This window comes from Pipra filicauda, unplaced genomic scaffold, assembly GCF_003945595.2.
Source record: "Pipra filicauda isolate LSUMZ 115617 unplaced genomic scaffold, ASM394559v2 scaffold6_size6359152_pilon, whole genome shotgun sequence".
Classification (NCBI taxonomy): Eukaryota; Metazoa; Chordata; class Aves; order Passeriformes; family Pipridae; genus Pipra; species Pipra filicauda.
The window spans coordinates 4,453,202-4,467,930 of record NW_024104865.1 but is presented as its reverse complement, the minus strand read 5'-3'; the positions used below and the strand labels follow the sequence as shown (position 1 = coordinate 4,467,930).

Genomic DNA, 14,729 nt, shown 5'->3' with positions numbered 1-14,729 from the left:
CGAAGGGTCTCCTTACGAGATGCTGACAGACTGTCGGACACCAGGGTCTCGACTTTCCTGGGGGACTGACAAGCAAAAATCTGAACTTCCATCTTTCACGTGACAAAGAGTATCTCCATGCTTTGACTTTAACTGAGCTTATGTTTTTCTCTAAAAGTGGCAGTTTGTTTGAACCCAGGCTAAACTGTGAGGCAAACAGTGGGAGAAATCAAATAACAGGACAGCTGAATGTCTGCTGAATACTATGAAAACTATGATACCCTCATTATATGGGAACCCTTGAAATGGCTAACCAGCTTATATTGCTCCCTCTTATCCCTGAAAAAAGTGTACAAGAGAGCTACCGACAATGTTCCAGTTTATTCATTGCTACCTGGGAGCTAATAAAAAAAAATTCATATTTGCATTTTCTTCATGCTCTAGTTGTAATTCAGTTGCTGGGCTTCATTAACAGTTCCATGCCATGCCAGGCCCTTACTTCAGTGCACATGTTGCAGCTTCATTCCCTGATGACATAATATCACCCCATGTGCATGCTGAGACTTCTCAACTCACAGTCTCTTTGAAAGTCAGCACTAAGTGACCCTGATATCCTTTCACAATTTTTAACTTCTGATTCAATTTGTATGTTGGTGGGACTGTTTCTTATCTCTGTCTTCAAGCTAAAGATGGGTTAAAAATACAAGACCGAAACAAGACTTTCAGAACTACAGCCAGCTGCTTGCTACCCTGTGAGAGTACAACCTTGCGAGCTGTACCTGAAATGAACCATCACATGCTAAAATCATTCATCTCCATCACAAGTAAGAAGGAAATTACAGCACTGAAAACCAAAGCATATAAGAAAAACTAGTCTTATAAGAACAATGAACGTAAACTGTGAAGTCCCATCTGTCCTGTTACTGCGTTTCATAACATCAAAACAAAGAAATAATTTTCTCCTAGTGAAATCCTCTCCACCTGCACAGACAGGTTCCCCTTGAATTCTAGTTTACTGCAGTTCACCTAAAAGGAGGAGGAGAGCCACTCCCATTTCTCAATCGTTGGACATGGTCTCTGGGAACATTTTTCCTCTCCAGCATAACATGATATAAGCAAGATTAAGAAGTTACCTCATACTGCTTGTCTGTCTGAGACAAGATTTAAACTGAACTCAGTCCTCTAAAAGTATCCAGGTGCAACACTCATCTGTAAGCACAATATTACTCTCTGTAACTTTCTTGTGGAAAAAATGAAAGCCCGTAGATCTACCATGCTTAATCAGTGATGTCCTTTACCAGGGATGAACGGAGTCCCCAAATGAATCCTCCACCCTGTCCAGCCATTTAAGTCCACTGGCAAAGTAGGATTTTCTCCCTGGAGCAGATTCAGTGGGTGCAGTACCTGTTGCAGTCACAGCACAGACCTTTCGCACCCTGGGTCACCTCTCCGTCCTGCACCACTGTGCTCCCACCAGCACCACTTGCATTTTTGCAACAGGGCCATTAGTATAACTTGCACTAGCTGTACTCTACCTAATTTGCTTGTGCTTTTTTTCTGTAGCAATAATAACCCCTAATATCTCTGGAGAACCACTCTGATTTGCAAAGACTCTAAGTGTATCACCCCAGAACTGACTCATTTCTTCCGAAAGGATAAAATAAGAGCTTCCACAAAATAATTTCATAAGCTGTTAGAGGACAAAGTCTCTGAGCTCCTTCTTTATAAATATGCAAGGTCTCTCTTCATCTAAAGGTGAAAAACAAAACGAAGATCTGAAAAGAAAAAGGAAGGTCTGAAAATGAGACGAAGGTCTGAAAACAAAAGGAAGAGTAGAGGGAGAGGAATTATTGTTCTGATCTCCCAATTAAGACCAGCAGGTTTCTTTCCACAGCTGACACAGCTTCCACATGCTCCTGATTTCTACAGTTACAAAATATACCCGATACGCACAGTCATATTTCAATCCAAGACTGTAGGTTTCCTACTTCGACTCTTGACTGCTGCTTCACAGGGATGCCTCTACCCACAGCCTCTTGATCTGGCAAGACAAATCCTTTCAGAGAAGTTATCATCTTCCAGAAAAAAAGCACTTGTCAGCCTGAAACTCACTCCAAGTAATTTCTTATTGGACATACGTCTCAAATTCACCTCTGTAGTCCAGGCAGAGTATTGCTAACACTCAGCACCACCAAGGCCAAATATGTCAAACCAGACCTGACATCACCACTCTTCACCCTATCTGTGTTAATGAGCCTGAACATGCTCTCCAGCAACAAAGGTCAGCTCTTGGAATTTGGAATCAGCTAGTACCCATGTAGGCTGCCAGAGTTTCAGAGAGTAGTATTGTCACAGAGACCTCTTTACTTAGGTTTTCGGAGTTACCTGAGATCCAGTGCAGTCCTACAGAGTTTTGCTCTTCCACAAGGTAGTAAGTAGTGGTGGAGAGACCACACCACTACAGGTCTATCACCTGTGTTGTCTGAGGACCTGGGAGAGGCTTCCTTCCGCTTGCAGTATCTCAGGGCAAATCTCCTCTCTTGGTGCTTGGGCTTCAGGCATGCCAGATGAGGCTGATCCCCTCACTGATGGTCTGTTTTGTCCATGGGAGCAGGGTAAGGTGTCAGCTTCAGCTGTGGGATTTAGGGGCTGTCACAAAACAAGTAAACACTAATGATGGTGAAGGTGGGCCTGGCTCAGTGCAGCTCTGTGTGGTCACCCAATAACTCATTTGTTTAAGGAGAGCAGCTGGAAGGTATTGGAGAGCCTATGTGACCATGGTCCTCCTCTCCTATCACCTGGCTCCTTTCTCGTTCTTTTGGGAAGCAGAGTCACTGGAAGGGGTGTTAGCAGCAAGGAAAGGAGCTAATAATAATTTTCCCTGCCACCTCATCCTTGCCAGATATTCCTCCCACACATGGCAAATTCTGTAGAAGTGATGCTATTAATAGTTAGGAAACATGAGCTTTTGTAAAGGCCCTTGGCACTGATCTCCAGCTGAGAAGGAGCAAATGGACACATCAATGACCTAAAAAGTAATTCTTTTACCCAAGGCTGTCTGCAGCTCCAGACTGAGGAGGGGAATACCACCACAAAGCAGATACCAGACTATAAAAGACCCATAAACTTCAATGAAATTGCTTTCTTTCTAGTACGCCCAGCACCTCTACAGCCTAACTGCATGCATCATCAGAGCCTGGTGATGACACCCAGCGCCTGCAGGGCAGTAGGATAAGTGTTAGTGATCTTATCTGGGCACCCTCCTTTCTAGAGCCCACAGTGAGGACCGGGAGTGCCAGAAATATTTGAGTCTGACCCATAACTACTACTTGGCATAAAGGTTATTTAGGAGTACAGTGGAAAATAATTAGCTCAGGTCTGCCAAGAGCATTTGCATGATAAGACAACACAATAACCAGTTATATGAAGTATTTACAGAACAAATGTTGGAGTGGAACATCACCTAAGTATAGAGGAGACTGCAAAAGTGGTGGAGCAACAGCAAGTATATGAAAAAGATTAATTGATCCATTGAGGAGTGGGCTGCTTTCTTTTTGGTTTGATTTTTTTTCTTTGTGTGCCGAACCCACCAGCAAGTGCTGTCTATAGGCAAAAGTGTAACATCAGATTTCAGGATAAGCTGGGATTTCATCCCAGGCTTGTGAAACACACATCCCATGGATCTTGAGGTGTGAGTTTAAAAAACAGCCAAGATTAAGTTGGGTGCACAAGACAGTGAGGACTGTCAGTGGAAAATATATAGAAGTGGCATTCCCTGAAGCCAAGATTTGGCAAGTAAGTCAGGGAAAAACATAGAAACTCTGTGACCAAAGGACCTAGTGTGGCAGTACTTGCAACAAACTGACAGAAAAACTTGGAACGGAGCATTTTTTAGCCAAAATGAAGTGAACAGAAACTCTAGCAAGCAGATAATTGCATGTGCCAAAAAAGATGGGAAGTCAGCATGCAGACAGAAAAAGCAAGTCAAAGAATCTGTTACTCTTGGTTGGAAAGGTGGCTTGTTCCTGGATTTGATAAAGGAAAGATGGAAATATAGGGAAATCTGAAATTAAAAAAATTGTCAGTCTTCCACAGATATTTCATGGTCAGATAGCACCTGTATCAGCTGCTTATTATCAGTTTTCCAGGAGAAAGATCATATTGCTGAGAAAAGGCTAGGTAAACATAATTTTGTAATTCTCATTAGCTCATAATAGCATGTGTAGTTATATTAGTTTTGTGATACTTCAAATGCATACAGATGTTAAAAACAAAACATTAAGCTAAAAGGACATTAGTACCAGTGCAAAATCAGTCACTTAAAAGGTATGATAAATCTTTTTGACATTGTACTGAAGTATTTAAACCATATAATATCACATTATTTTTCCTTTGAGGCTCCAGCTTCTTTGAAAGCATGGGCAGGTTGCTGCTCAGCCAACAAAGAGCTATCTAATATTTGTTTATCTTCCTTGTTCAATAGCATGCTGGTTTACAGTGCTTCATTTTGACATGACATCCTTAAGAAGTCACAGAGTACCTGGGAGAATTACTGACAGACAGAAAAGACATCCTTTTCTTACCTGATGGTCTCTTAAATATATCTTATTTACTGGTAATCAACAAGAGAATCTTAAGATACTTCTCAGTGTTTCTAGGCCTTACCTCACATCTTAAATTAGAACTCCTCTACCCATAATAAAAGATTCAAACAGATAAGAGAGAAAAATGTATGGGAGAAGATATTTGGTTGTCCATGTTTTGTAAACAGGGCAACAGAGGCATAGAGCGTTTGGATGTGTAGATGTACTTAAACTTCTTATACAAAAAGTCTATTAACAGAGCTAAAAACTGAGCCCACACATCCTGAGTCCTACTCCACGGTTGTACATTTTGCTGATAATAGGAATTTTCAAAATGTCTCCATATCACTAAGCAAGACTTTCTCAGAAACCACACTGTCCTCAGGATGAAGGACAAGGTCACAACAGTAATACTATTTCTGAGAATGCAGCATCATTTTACTTTGTGCAATCCCTTTGCGTAAGCCGTTGAATCATGGATCTTCTCCTGTAATTCAATTTCCATGATAGATCAAAGGTGATACTAAGAGAAATTAAATCAGCACTTCAAAAGATTGAAGGTGAGGTTTTGCACATACATGCAGTGTTTCATAGCTGTCAAAAGGAATAAAAATTAATTTGACCTTCTTTGCTGTCCTATAATACTTTCTATTCTCTGCAATCCAATATTACAGACTATGTGAGCTGAACACTTCTCTCCACTGAACTGGAAAATAGGCAATGGTGACATCCATGTTTTTGAAACATCAAATAGAGTGAAATACAAAGAGATGGTGAGACTTTTATCTGTAGGATATTATGGCTTCAGCAAACTTCATCATGATCTCCCAAAAAGGAAGGAAAATGCAAAACAAGAGATGGATGTATGATAAAGGGATATGTAAAATTGTAGTTATTAGTGATGTGTCAAATTCATGAGACACATGTAGGAATATCAGGAGAAAATTCTTCAGAGGAAAGCCTCTGTGAATGTGGACCACCAGGGAAGGGCTGGCCAAATATCACACATTTTCAGAGCACTTTGCATGTGAACTGTAACATATCATGTACTACTGTCTTCAAAAGACTTCTGTTAGGTATCTTTCACTTAGGGGCAAGATACAACAGTGTGGCAGATGTTATGATGCTCTGATGCTGTGATGCTGGGACATGTACACGAGATACCTCACTCAACTTCTGAGATGTGGCAGGGCTTTTTAGAGCAAAGAATTTAGAGGGACTGATGTGTAAGGATTTCAGCTCTATATTCTATGCATTTGTCATGGACATGGGATATAAACATCTGTGTATTAAAACTGATGTTAAGATATTTTTACACCTCTGAAACAGACAACTTGTCAGATAAATAATGTAAAGAAATGCAAAGGAAAAAAGCAAACAACCCAATAAACCTCTGAAATTGTAAATAGATATTCTGTGGCAGAAATTGCCTTTGATTGTGATTTCTTAGCTAGTATGATTTACAGTATCTAGCACAATCAGGGTCTGAAACAGTAATTTAAGAGCTGTGTAATGTCAATAAGAAAATCTGATACTTACAAAAATCTGCCTGACGAGCATTTTTCAACTTTATGATTCTCACAGTGAGCAAGGAGTAAGGTGTCACTTCCTGCTGAAAAAAAAACAACAAAGGAGATATATTTTAAAGTTTTGAATAAGTGATTGTAATGACAACCAAACACTGAAAAGAATCCAAGTTCTGTTAAAGCTATCTCTTTCATTTGGCATCACAGCAAAAATGCAATAGGCGACAAAATGCACTTTCTCCATGAACTTCATTGACCCCCAAAGGGTATAGTTATCTAAGCATACAAACAGAAGATGTGGAAGAAGAGAGTGAATAGGAAAGTGGAGACAGAGTAAATAAGCCGAGAAAGTTCAGTTAGCTAGCTATATTAAATCATATACATGACCACTAGCATCCAATATGAAGACAAAATTCAGTGAATCCACAAATCAGAGATGCTTACATTTGGTTGTCTATTCACCAGCAACCTGTGTTGTGCTGTAGATGGAATCAAGGCCTATACAAAAGTTTCTGCTTTTAATACAATGTTTGGATAACTGGAGAGAGGAAAAAAAAGATTGGTCTTTTTACCTTTTCTTGCTTGTTTTTAAAAGAATCATTTTCATGGGGGGTAGGTGTGTAAGTGTTAGCACCTTGGGGAATGTCTCAGGACATACACAGTACACAGCTTTGGACAAACATTTCCATCTTGCTTTGTGGGAACGCAAGTTTTCCTTACCAAATGTGCTTATCCGACTCATAGACGTGGAGTAGTATAATGAAGTACGTAGATTGGACTACAATCCTTAATTTCAAAGAAGGCTGTCTCCAATTCCTTGTTGAAGGTGCCAGGCCTGACCACCTTAGTCTGTAAAAGTTGTGACAATCATGTGTGCTTTATGGATTTTACCTCTTCAGAGAACATGCTCATCATGTCCATTAGCAGCAGCTAGAGCAAGCAGGGTATTGGCAGAAAGGGGCAGAAAACAGGCAAAGCTTCATATGGCTGCAGCACATATGGCTATATTGATACCCTGGCTGCAGAAACAGTTGTAGAAGATTTATCAAAATAGCTGAAGTTTATAGAAAGGAAAGAGAGTTGCACCGTGGTTGTACGCAAGAGACTGAATGAAAAGGGTAAATCAGCAGTGGGGGTGGCTACCTGTATCACTGTTTACGAACAGAAGCAGATGAAAATGACGAATTTCAGGAGTTTCAGACTATTAAGTAATAAGTTCCCAAGCTGATCTATGATTATACTAGGAACAGGTCTTGTTAAATAGAAGGGGTAACACAGAACGACTGCAGCGAATGTCAGAGGATGAAGTTCTGCACAAGAAAGAAAATGCAAACTCTGTCATATCCTGAGGTCAGACTACTGCTGAAGGAAGAGCATTAATCTGCAAACAAATATGTTATAAGCAGATTCTGAATTGGATATCTCCAATAAATGGAAAGATAAAAATAGTATATCTATAAATAATATATATGTGAAAAAGTCACCTTGAGATAGTCAGGTGATGAAGTACTAAGAAATTTTTTTGAGGACTTCTGAGCAAAGCATTAATCAAAACAAAATGTTATGGCATTAAAATGAGGCAGATTTAGGAACAGAGAAGTGTTAGTTCGCAGTTCTAATAGCAAGGGTCTTTGGAAGTTATAAAATGATCAAATTTATTATGATGACACTTTTGGATTTGCAAAAAAATATTCAGCCAAATAATACTCAAGGCACAGTACATATTGGTGTCAAGCAATAGGTGGCCACTTCAGTAGAGGCCTGATGGTAGCCACTAATATTCAGAAAGAGCTCAAGGAGAAGTTGAGATAATGGCAGAAGACAAATAGCTCAGTAATTCTTAGTAAGGTAACCTCACAAAACACAACAACATGAAGAGGTGGCCAAAGAAAGAAGTTGTTGTGAAAGCTAATCACCAAAACTCTGAAAACATTATCTGAAGTAAATGGAGGAAGATGATGAAATAATTCAGAGATGTTATTTTCTGAGAAACTTCAAATAAAATAACTGGGATAAACTCCTACCTGAAATTAGACAAAGCACATACAGACACGCTGCTAGTGTGACAAAAGTCAAAGACTGTGAAAAAGGTCAAAGTATAAGAAATCAATGACACAAGACAGTACATCAGCTGAAGTGTGTAAAGCATTAGAATACGAGGAATTCATCATGACAAAATTTGCTTAACCTCCCAAATAATTTCTATCACTATGAGAAGGAAAGACATGAAGGTCATAAAAGGAATTTGCAAAAAAATGCAGTAATTCTCAGGCTATGAAGTAATCCAATGAAGTGGCAAGACTGATTTTTTTCTAAAATGCTGGATAATTGAAAGGCATTTAAAATAGATGTTAGCCTAAAATAACCAGAAAGCTTTGCCCATGTGCTCAAGCTTTTTGCTGTGAGGTACAGAAGCATCACACTGAAAATAAGAGTGCTTAGTGCCAAACAAATGCATTCTCTTTATCAGGATACAAGGGGTAGAATATCTTGTCTTCTGGGTAGGTGTATTCCAAAACTAAAAAAAGGAATTAATCACTGTTGCTCAAAGTTGTGTGTAGGGCACAGGATATTTTATAGGGCTGTGTTCTAAACAGGGGAAGTAACATCTCAACATTGTCAGGACACAGGCTGAGCCAGCTCCACAATATTTTTTCAACCATTACTGTTAGACTATTTCTCTTCCACCAACAAGGAACTACTCCATGTCTACTTACCTCAAACTGTTTTGTTCTGAGAAGAACAAACACTCATTGGGTTTGTCCTTTTGTTTTTATTACTTTCTCAAAAATAGTACTCAAATTAGAGAAACACATAAAAACTTTGGCAGACATATTTCAGGAGAAACAACGGAAAGAGTTAAAGAAATTGTATTTAGTATTGCTGATCTCTTAGCCTTCTTTAATGGCACCAGTCCTTCAGCCAGCATTTTGGAACATGTGTTTTTAAAGATTGCCAGAGTTGTGTATGAACTACTATGACTTTGTAAGTAGAATGACAGAAATAGAAATAAATGTGGGTTCTGCGAAGACACACTTTCACCAAGCACTGTTTGTGCGCTTGTACATTGCAGCAGACTAAAGTACAGGCTATGGGATGAATGCATCACAGAAACCTCATACTTTGCATGCAAATGAAAACAAACTGATAAAAAAGTATGGTAGGGCTATATTAAGAAGGGAAAAAACCCAAACACAATCAAACAAAAACCCCAAACAAAACATTAGAACATATCCAGTGTTTCTATGAAGAACAGTAAATTACGACACAGATTAGACAGTGTCAGAGATTATGCAAGGCTACAAACACCTCATTTTTGTAGAATCATGGTGAGAAAGTGGATAGGTATATTTGGTGTCACTGGAAGATAGCTTGGTGCAAAAAGCAGGATTTTATTTAAATTTTAAGAGCTTGACAAGGGAACAATAGGACAGAGAACCCAATCAGCCCAAATGTGCAGATTAGAAATTTGATTGAATGAGAACCAAGAATTATTCCACATCTCCAGGAGGAGAGCTCTAAGCAGGGGCTGCATAAGAGATAACCCAGTGTGAGCTGTGCGTGTAAACTGTGTACTAGGAGGAAATCTCACTGTAGTGCCCTAGAGAGTCCTATGAGAGCAAGGTACTGGCGATGCCAGCCGGAGCACACTCAACATTCAGTCATGGAACAAAGACCACGAGAGAGAGAATGGAAAAAGTGATTCAAGGAATTCAGAACAGAGGAAAGAGCTAGTGACAGGAGCCTGAAAGATACATTCAGTGTGTTTTGTGACAGAGAACATGGAGTCAGGCAAGTCATAGCTGATTTTCTCTCAGCCCTAGCCTTGTTCCCTGGGTCTATTCATTGGGTCAGAATGATTTATTAGCAAAATCCCTTCTGCTATTTGGCTTCCCCCAAGAACATGATTACTTTAAGTTTGAAGGAATAATGAAAATACTAGTTTTATCTCCATATCCTCATCATTTTTACTAGTTAGAAAAGGTTTTTTCACAGCACACAGAACCAGTCTGTAACCTGAAATGTCATCCTCCACCCCTCAATGACATTCAGATGGCCATATTACAGAAATCAAAGTTCTTTGGAAACAAACAAACAAACAACTTTGTTCTAGAAAACATTTTCATCCCCTCCTTAGGGCATAAAATGAAGAACGATGTTCTTTGATCATAATAATAATTTGAGGCACCAATGCCTTTGAAAAGAGCTAATTATTAAGCAAACTATTAACTATAAAGGAAATATCTGAGATATCCTCCTCACAGAAGTTAATGAAAAATTACTTCCTATAATATTTTCCTGATGGCCAAACACCAGACATGAGAAATACTGCAGATAATTCAGAGAGCAAATAACATCTTCATGTAACTGAAGCTCAAGTCCCTGGTGCCGTCAATGAAAGTCATACGACTAATAATTTTTTCCCTCTAGTCATTGCAATACTACGTTGAACAATGCTAATAAACTAAGAAGCAAATGTGCTGCCTCTGCTGATTATCATTTGTGTTACCTTAAAAATCCATACCAAGTCATGAGCAACTCCTGCAGAATACTTTGGTGAGACTCTCTGCCTTATGTTAATAGTACTAACCTTGAGCTGAGATTATACTTCTTGGTTTCTTGCTCTTTGCATTACTGTGTATCAGTTTTCATTGCATACACAGGTAATAAGCCAATATCTATTTTTTTAAATTGATAATTTCCCAAGGAAAATACCCTTTTTTTTAATTTTTGGAAAAAAGTAATTATTTTATATAAGACAATGCACTAACAAATAATATCCAGTGATAAACTCTCCAGATTTTTGTAACTATTTATGATCTTCCTTTAGTATGTTTCGTCTTTCCTGTATTCATGTGTAAACTGCTTTAAGGCAAACTGGCAGTTCAGGAGTCCCTGAAAAAACTAAAGAGATGTTCTCTTGATTCCTTCATTAATTTTAAAATACAAAAGAAGTTTCACAAGGTTAGTACATTTTTCTGAAAATTTAGTAGTGGGGTATATTTGGCTTTGCACTATAGGTAAGAGACACAGCTAAATTTCATGCACAGCTCCAGGCATGTTTTTCTAAACCAAATCCAGTAATTATTCAGTTTATCACACAGCTATGAAAAGTTCTCTCAAACTCAAGCAAGTACTTGGGCAAATGTTTGAATTCACATTAAGGAAAGTTTTATACCCTCTTTACTTCTTCTGGGGCTTAATGTCTGCTACAAGCATATTATCCTTTCTAATAGATCTCTGCTAATGATTATCCTCCTGTTGACGATGGCAAGCCATGACTCGCAAAAATTCAGGCAACTACTGAAAACTATCCAGGAAACCCAATGCCAGTAAGATGCAGAAATTGGCCAGCTCAGACAAGCCTGTGCCTTTAATGCCAGTTTTTTACCCAGCTTTATTACATAGGAGAGAAGACATATTCAAAGCCAGGAGACAAACAAGGAGTGTCTGAGAATCTCTTCATTGTTAAATACCTGCGGATAGCAGACAGAACTTTCAGAAGTTCCCTTAGTAGGGAGAAATTATGACACAAATAATACATTAAAGCTGTGGGAAGGGTTCCATAGGCCCTATATATAGGAGTTATGGCCACAAAATCCTTTTTTTATATTACTTTATGTACATTCAAAAATATATGCTGAATTATAACAATCTCTGTGTAAATGTAACAATATTAGTGGTAAAGAAGGGTTGGATGCTTTTAGCCATGGATATTCTGAAGCCAAACACAACTTCAGCATGAATACATGAAATCATTACAAAACCGCTAAGGAGATTGGGTCATTGTTTTCCCGAATAGCTGCTTTTCCTGCTTGAGTACACTCCCTTGCTGAACTTTAGCACACAGACACACAGAGAGCAAATTGCGAACACCTAAATGACATGCCAGCTTTGGTTATTCTACTTTGCCATTTACATCAAGTTTCACACCCCACTGGTAGTTTGTCACCCTTTTGTACACTAATTTCCATCTTTAGGAGCTGCCAGAATGGTGTTAATAAGAGATTGATTTGATCAATTAGTCTGATAAGGTTATGACATACATAATCAAAACAGTGTTCGTAGTTTTCTGTTGATTTGGAAGTCTGATTACACACAAAAAAAATTTAAAATACAGGTCTCCTATGGGCTATAGACACTTTAATCACACATCATTTAAGATGTCAACAAGAATAAGTTTTCTTTTTATTTAGAGTACCCAGGTTTTACTTTGAGGTAGCTTGACACAATGCCAGCTGCAAGTTAACCAGGAGCAGAGACAGAAATCATCACTGATATAGCTGCTACGTGGTTGATGCAATTAATCTCTGTCACAGGCCCTGCAAATGTTGCTTAAGCTGTTCTTTTGTTGTGATGAGGTGCGCAGTGAGCGAAGTGGGCATTTTTTCTGGAAACAGGTATTAATGTCCAGAACCCAAAGGATCAACAACACCCATGCTCTGACTCTCCAGTTCTGGCAACATTCTTTACCTGTTCTGGGTTAAAGCTCCATTAAATCCACAGAGATAGATATCATTAAAATAATGCCAAAGTCAGTCCCATTTTAACAGCAAATTGAGAGCATTTTCACTAAAGAATTTCTCTAAGGAATAAAACCATGAAAATAACACACTTTATGAAAATAGACAAAGGAATGGAATAAAAAAATAATGGAATGGAGATGTTTGACCTAAAAAAATTTTTCTTTCATTAAATATTCCTATTTCTAAATAAGCATGTGAATCTTTAATAGCCAATTTTAGGGAAAAATATCCTACCCTTCTAAAAAATATTGGTTTAGTCCTGCATATTTCTGGTTTGTTGAAGTTGGTACCTTAGCATCATCGCTTGGGGCTATATAGTGCATCGTCCACTTTCTTTCTTCATTTTCCAAGAGTCGTGATTTTCTGCTTGAATGCTGCTGAGGGAAGAAGAAAAGGGGATGAAAAGGAGATGAAAAGATCAATTGTTCTACTTATTTCAATTCCTCAATTGAGATTGAATTGCAGAGTGAAATGGGCAATTCTCACCTCCTCATAGTGGTGAATAAAATTATTGTGCCAGGAAAGTGGCAGTGTGCTATATGGAAAGATAAGGACTCCAGTCCCGGTAGATGCAAATATCCAAGAAAGGACAATCTTGTTTTCCTGGAGATTTATGTCCTACAGGTAACAGTACACTTGAACTGTTGTAGTCCAGGGACAAATCTGAATCAAAAACTCAGAGACTCCTTCCAGGCTGGTTCTGTTTTCCACTTACCTGAGGTAAGGCAGAGGTTGATGCCATCGAGATCGCTGCTACATTAAAAGAAGCTGCTGTGAATGGCACCTTAGTAGTAGGCTGCACAGTTGCCAGTGTCTCCTCAAACAAATTTACAGTCTTGAAGAATGCCAGAAGTTGCTGAACAGGTGTTTTATTCAATTGAGTCAGAGCTCCACCCTTCCATGATTTCTGAAACAGGAAAATTTCCCACCCACATTATTTGTTCAAAGAGCAGGTCTGCTGTAGGGTATGAATGTTCATATGTGCAGGTCTTGTGACTGAGCAGAGTGAACTGAGAGACCAGATGGTTCCTATCTGGGGGCTCGTGGAAATGCAATAACAGCAATAACCTGATTGATTATGTGATAGAGATCATCTATGAGAAACTACCTTACAATGATGTTCTAAAAGTGAGGACAACAATAGCCTAATAAACACATCTACCTGTTTTCTCCACACAAAGACCCTGAATTCCATGTATGATGGTCTCCATAATAAAATATAAATTTAAAAAACAAACAATGGATATGATCACTAGAAAAAAGACATTTATGTATGAAGATGTTAAGAATTCTTCTGAAGGAATATTTTCCCTGAAAAATGCTGTTGCATCATGGTTTCTGTGTGTACAACTCGTTTTTATTGTAGTATTCTACTTCAAAAGAAATTAAAGAAGACTTGATAAGCTCCATTTTTGTGCTCCCTAAAACACAATGTATCATTTTTTCAATTTGAAATGCGTTACTTATTTCTGGGCTTCACATTTAATACAATATGCATCTTAACAAATTTAAATGAGATTTAAACATTTCACCTTGAAAAATCATGAAACAATTCAACAAACAATAATGCCATTTTCTGATGCAAGAAACATCCAGATTTCTGAGCAACTTTATTCAAATCACCAGCCAGCTGGGCACTATTAGCAGATTATTGAAATTTAATGGACTGATTCTGTACATTTTTTTTTTTTTTAAATCTCACGAGGATCTGCATATGCTTAGCACATCTCTAGGAAGCTCACTGATTAAATTTTCTAATTCATTATGCAAGCATTATTAGGCATTATTAGTTTGTATTGAAAGTCCTCCCAAAAGATTAAAAGTAGTGCTGACGAAAGAACTTGAGATTAATAGGATGACAGGGCATGACACTTCCTTTTACAGTCAGGTATAAGTATGAAATCACAGCCACTCTGACTGTGGCAATGAGTTTTGTACGAGGACCTTGTCTGACAGAAACTAGACACAACCCAATCACTTCTAGCAGTTTCATTACATACTTTTCTTATATGAACTGAGGAATCAATAGGAAAAGCTGTTGTTACAAGAAGAACAAGACAACCTGATGATCTTATATGCAGTATTCCATCTTTCCAAAAGTTTGATTTCTTAGG

The 14,729-nt window shown here is 38.3% G+C and overlaps 1 protein-coding gene across 1 annotated transcript in view; it reads right to left on the bottom strand.

The window, feature by feature from the left end:
• The window catches only part of LOC114003128 (cytosolic phospholipase A2 epsilon-like), a 36,916-nt gene extending 23,559 nt beyond the window's left edge, over positions 1–13,357 (bottom strand). The window contains exons 1-4 of the mRNA XM_027749788.2: positions 13,331–13,357; positions 12,914–12,989; positions 9,204–9,220; positions 6,102–6,171 (exon numbers count right to left, since the gene is read on the bottom strand). Coding sequence (XP_027605589.1) covers positions 6,102–6,171; positions 9,204–9,220; positions 12,914–12,989; positions 13,331–13,357 — 190 coding nt within the window. The remainder of the gene's footprint in view (positions 1–6,101; positions 6,172–9,203; positions 9,221–12,913; positions 12,990–13,330) is intronic.
• Between the last annotated feature and the right edge of the window lie 1,372 nt (positions 13,358–14,729).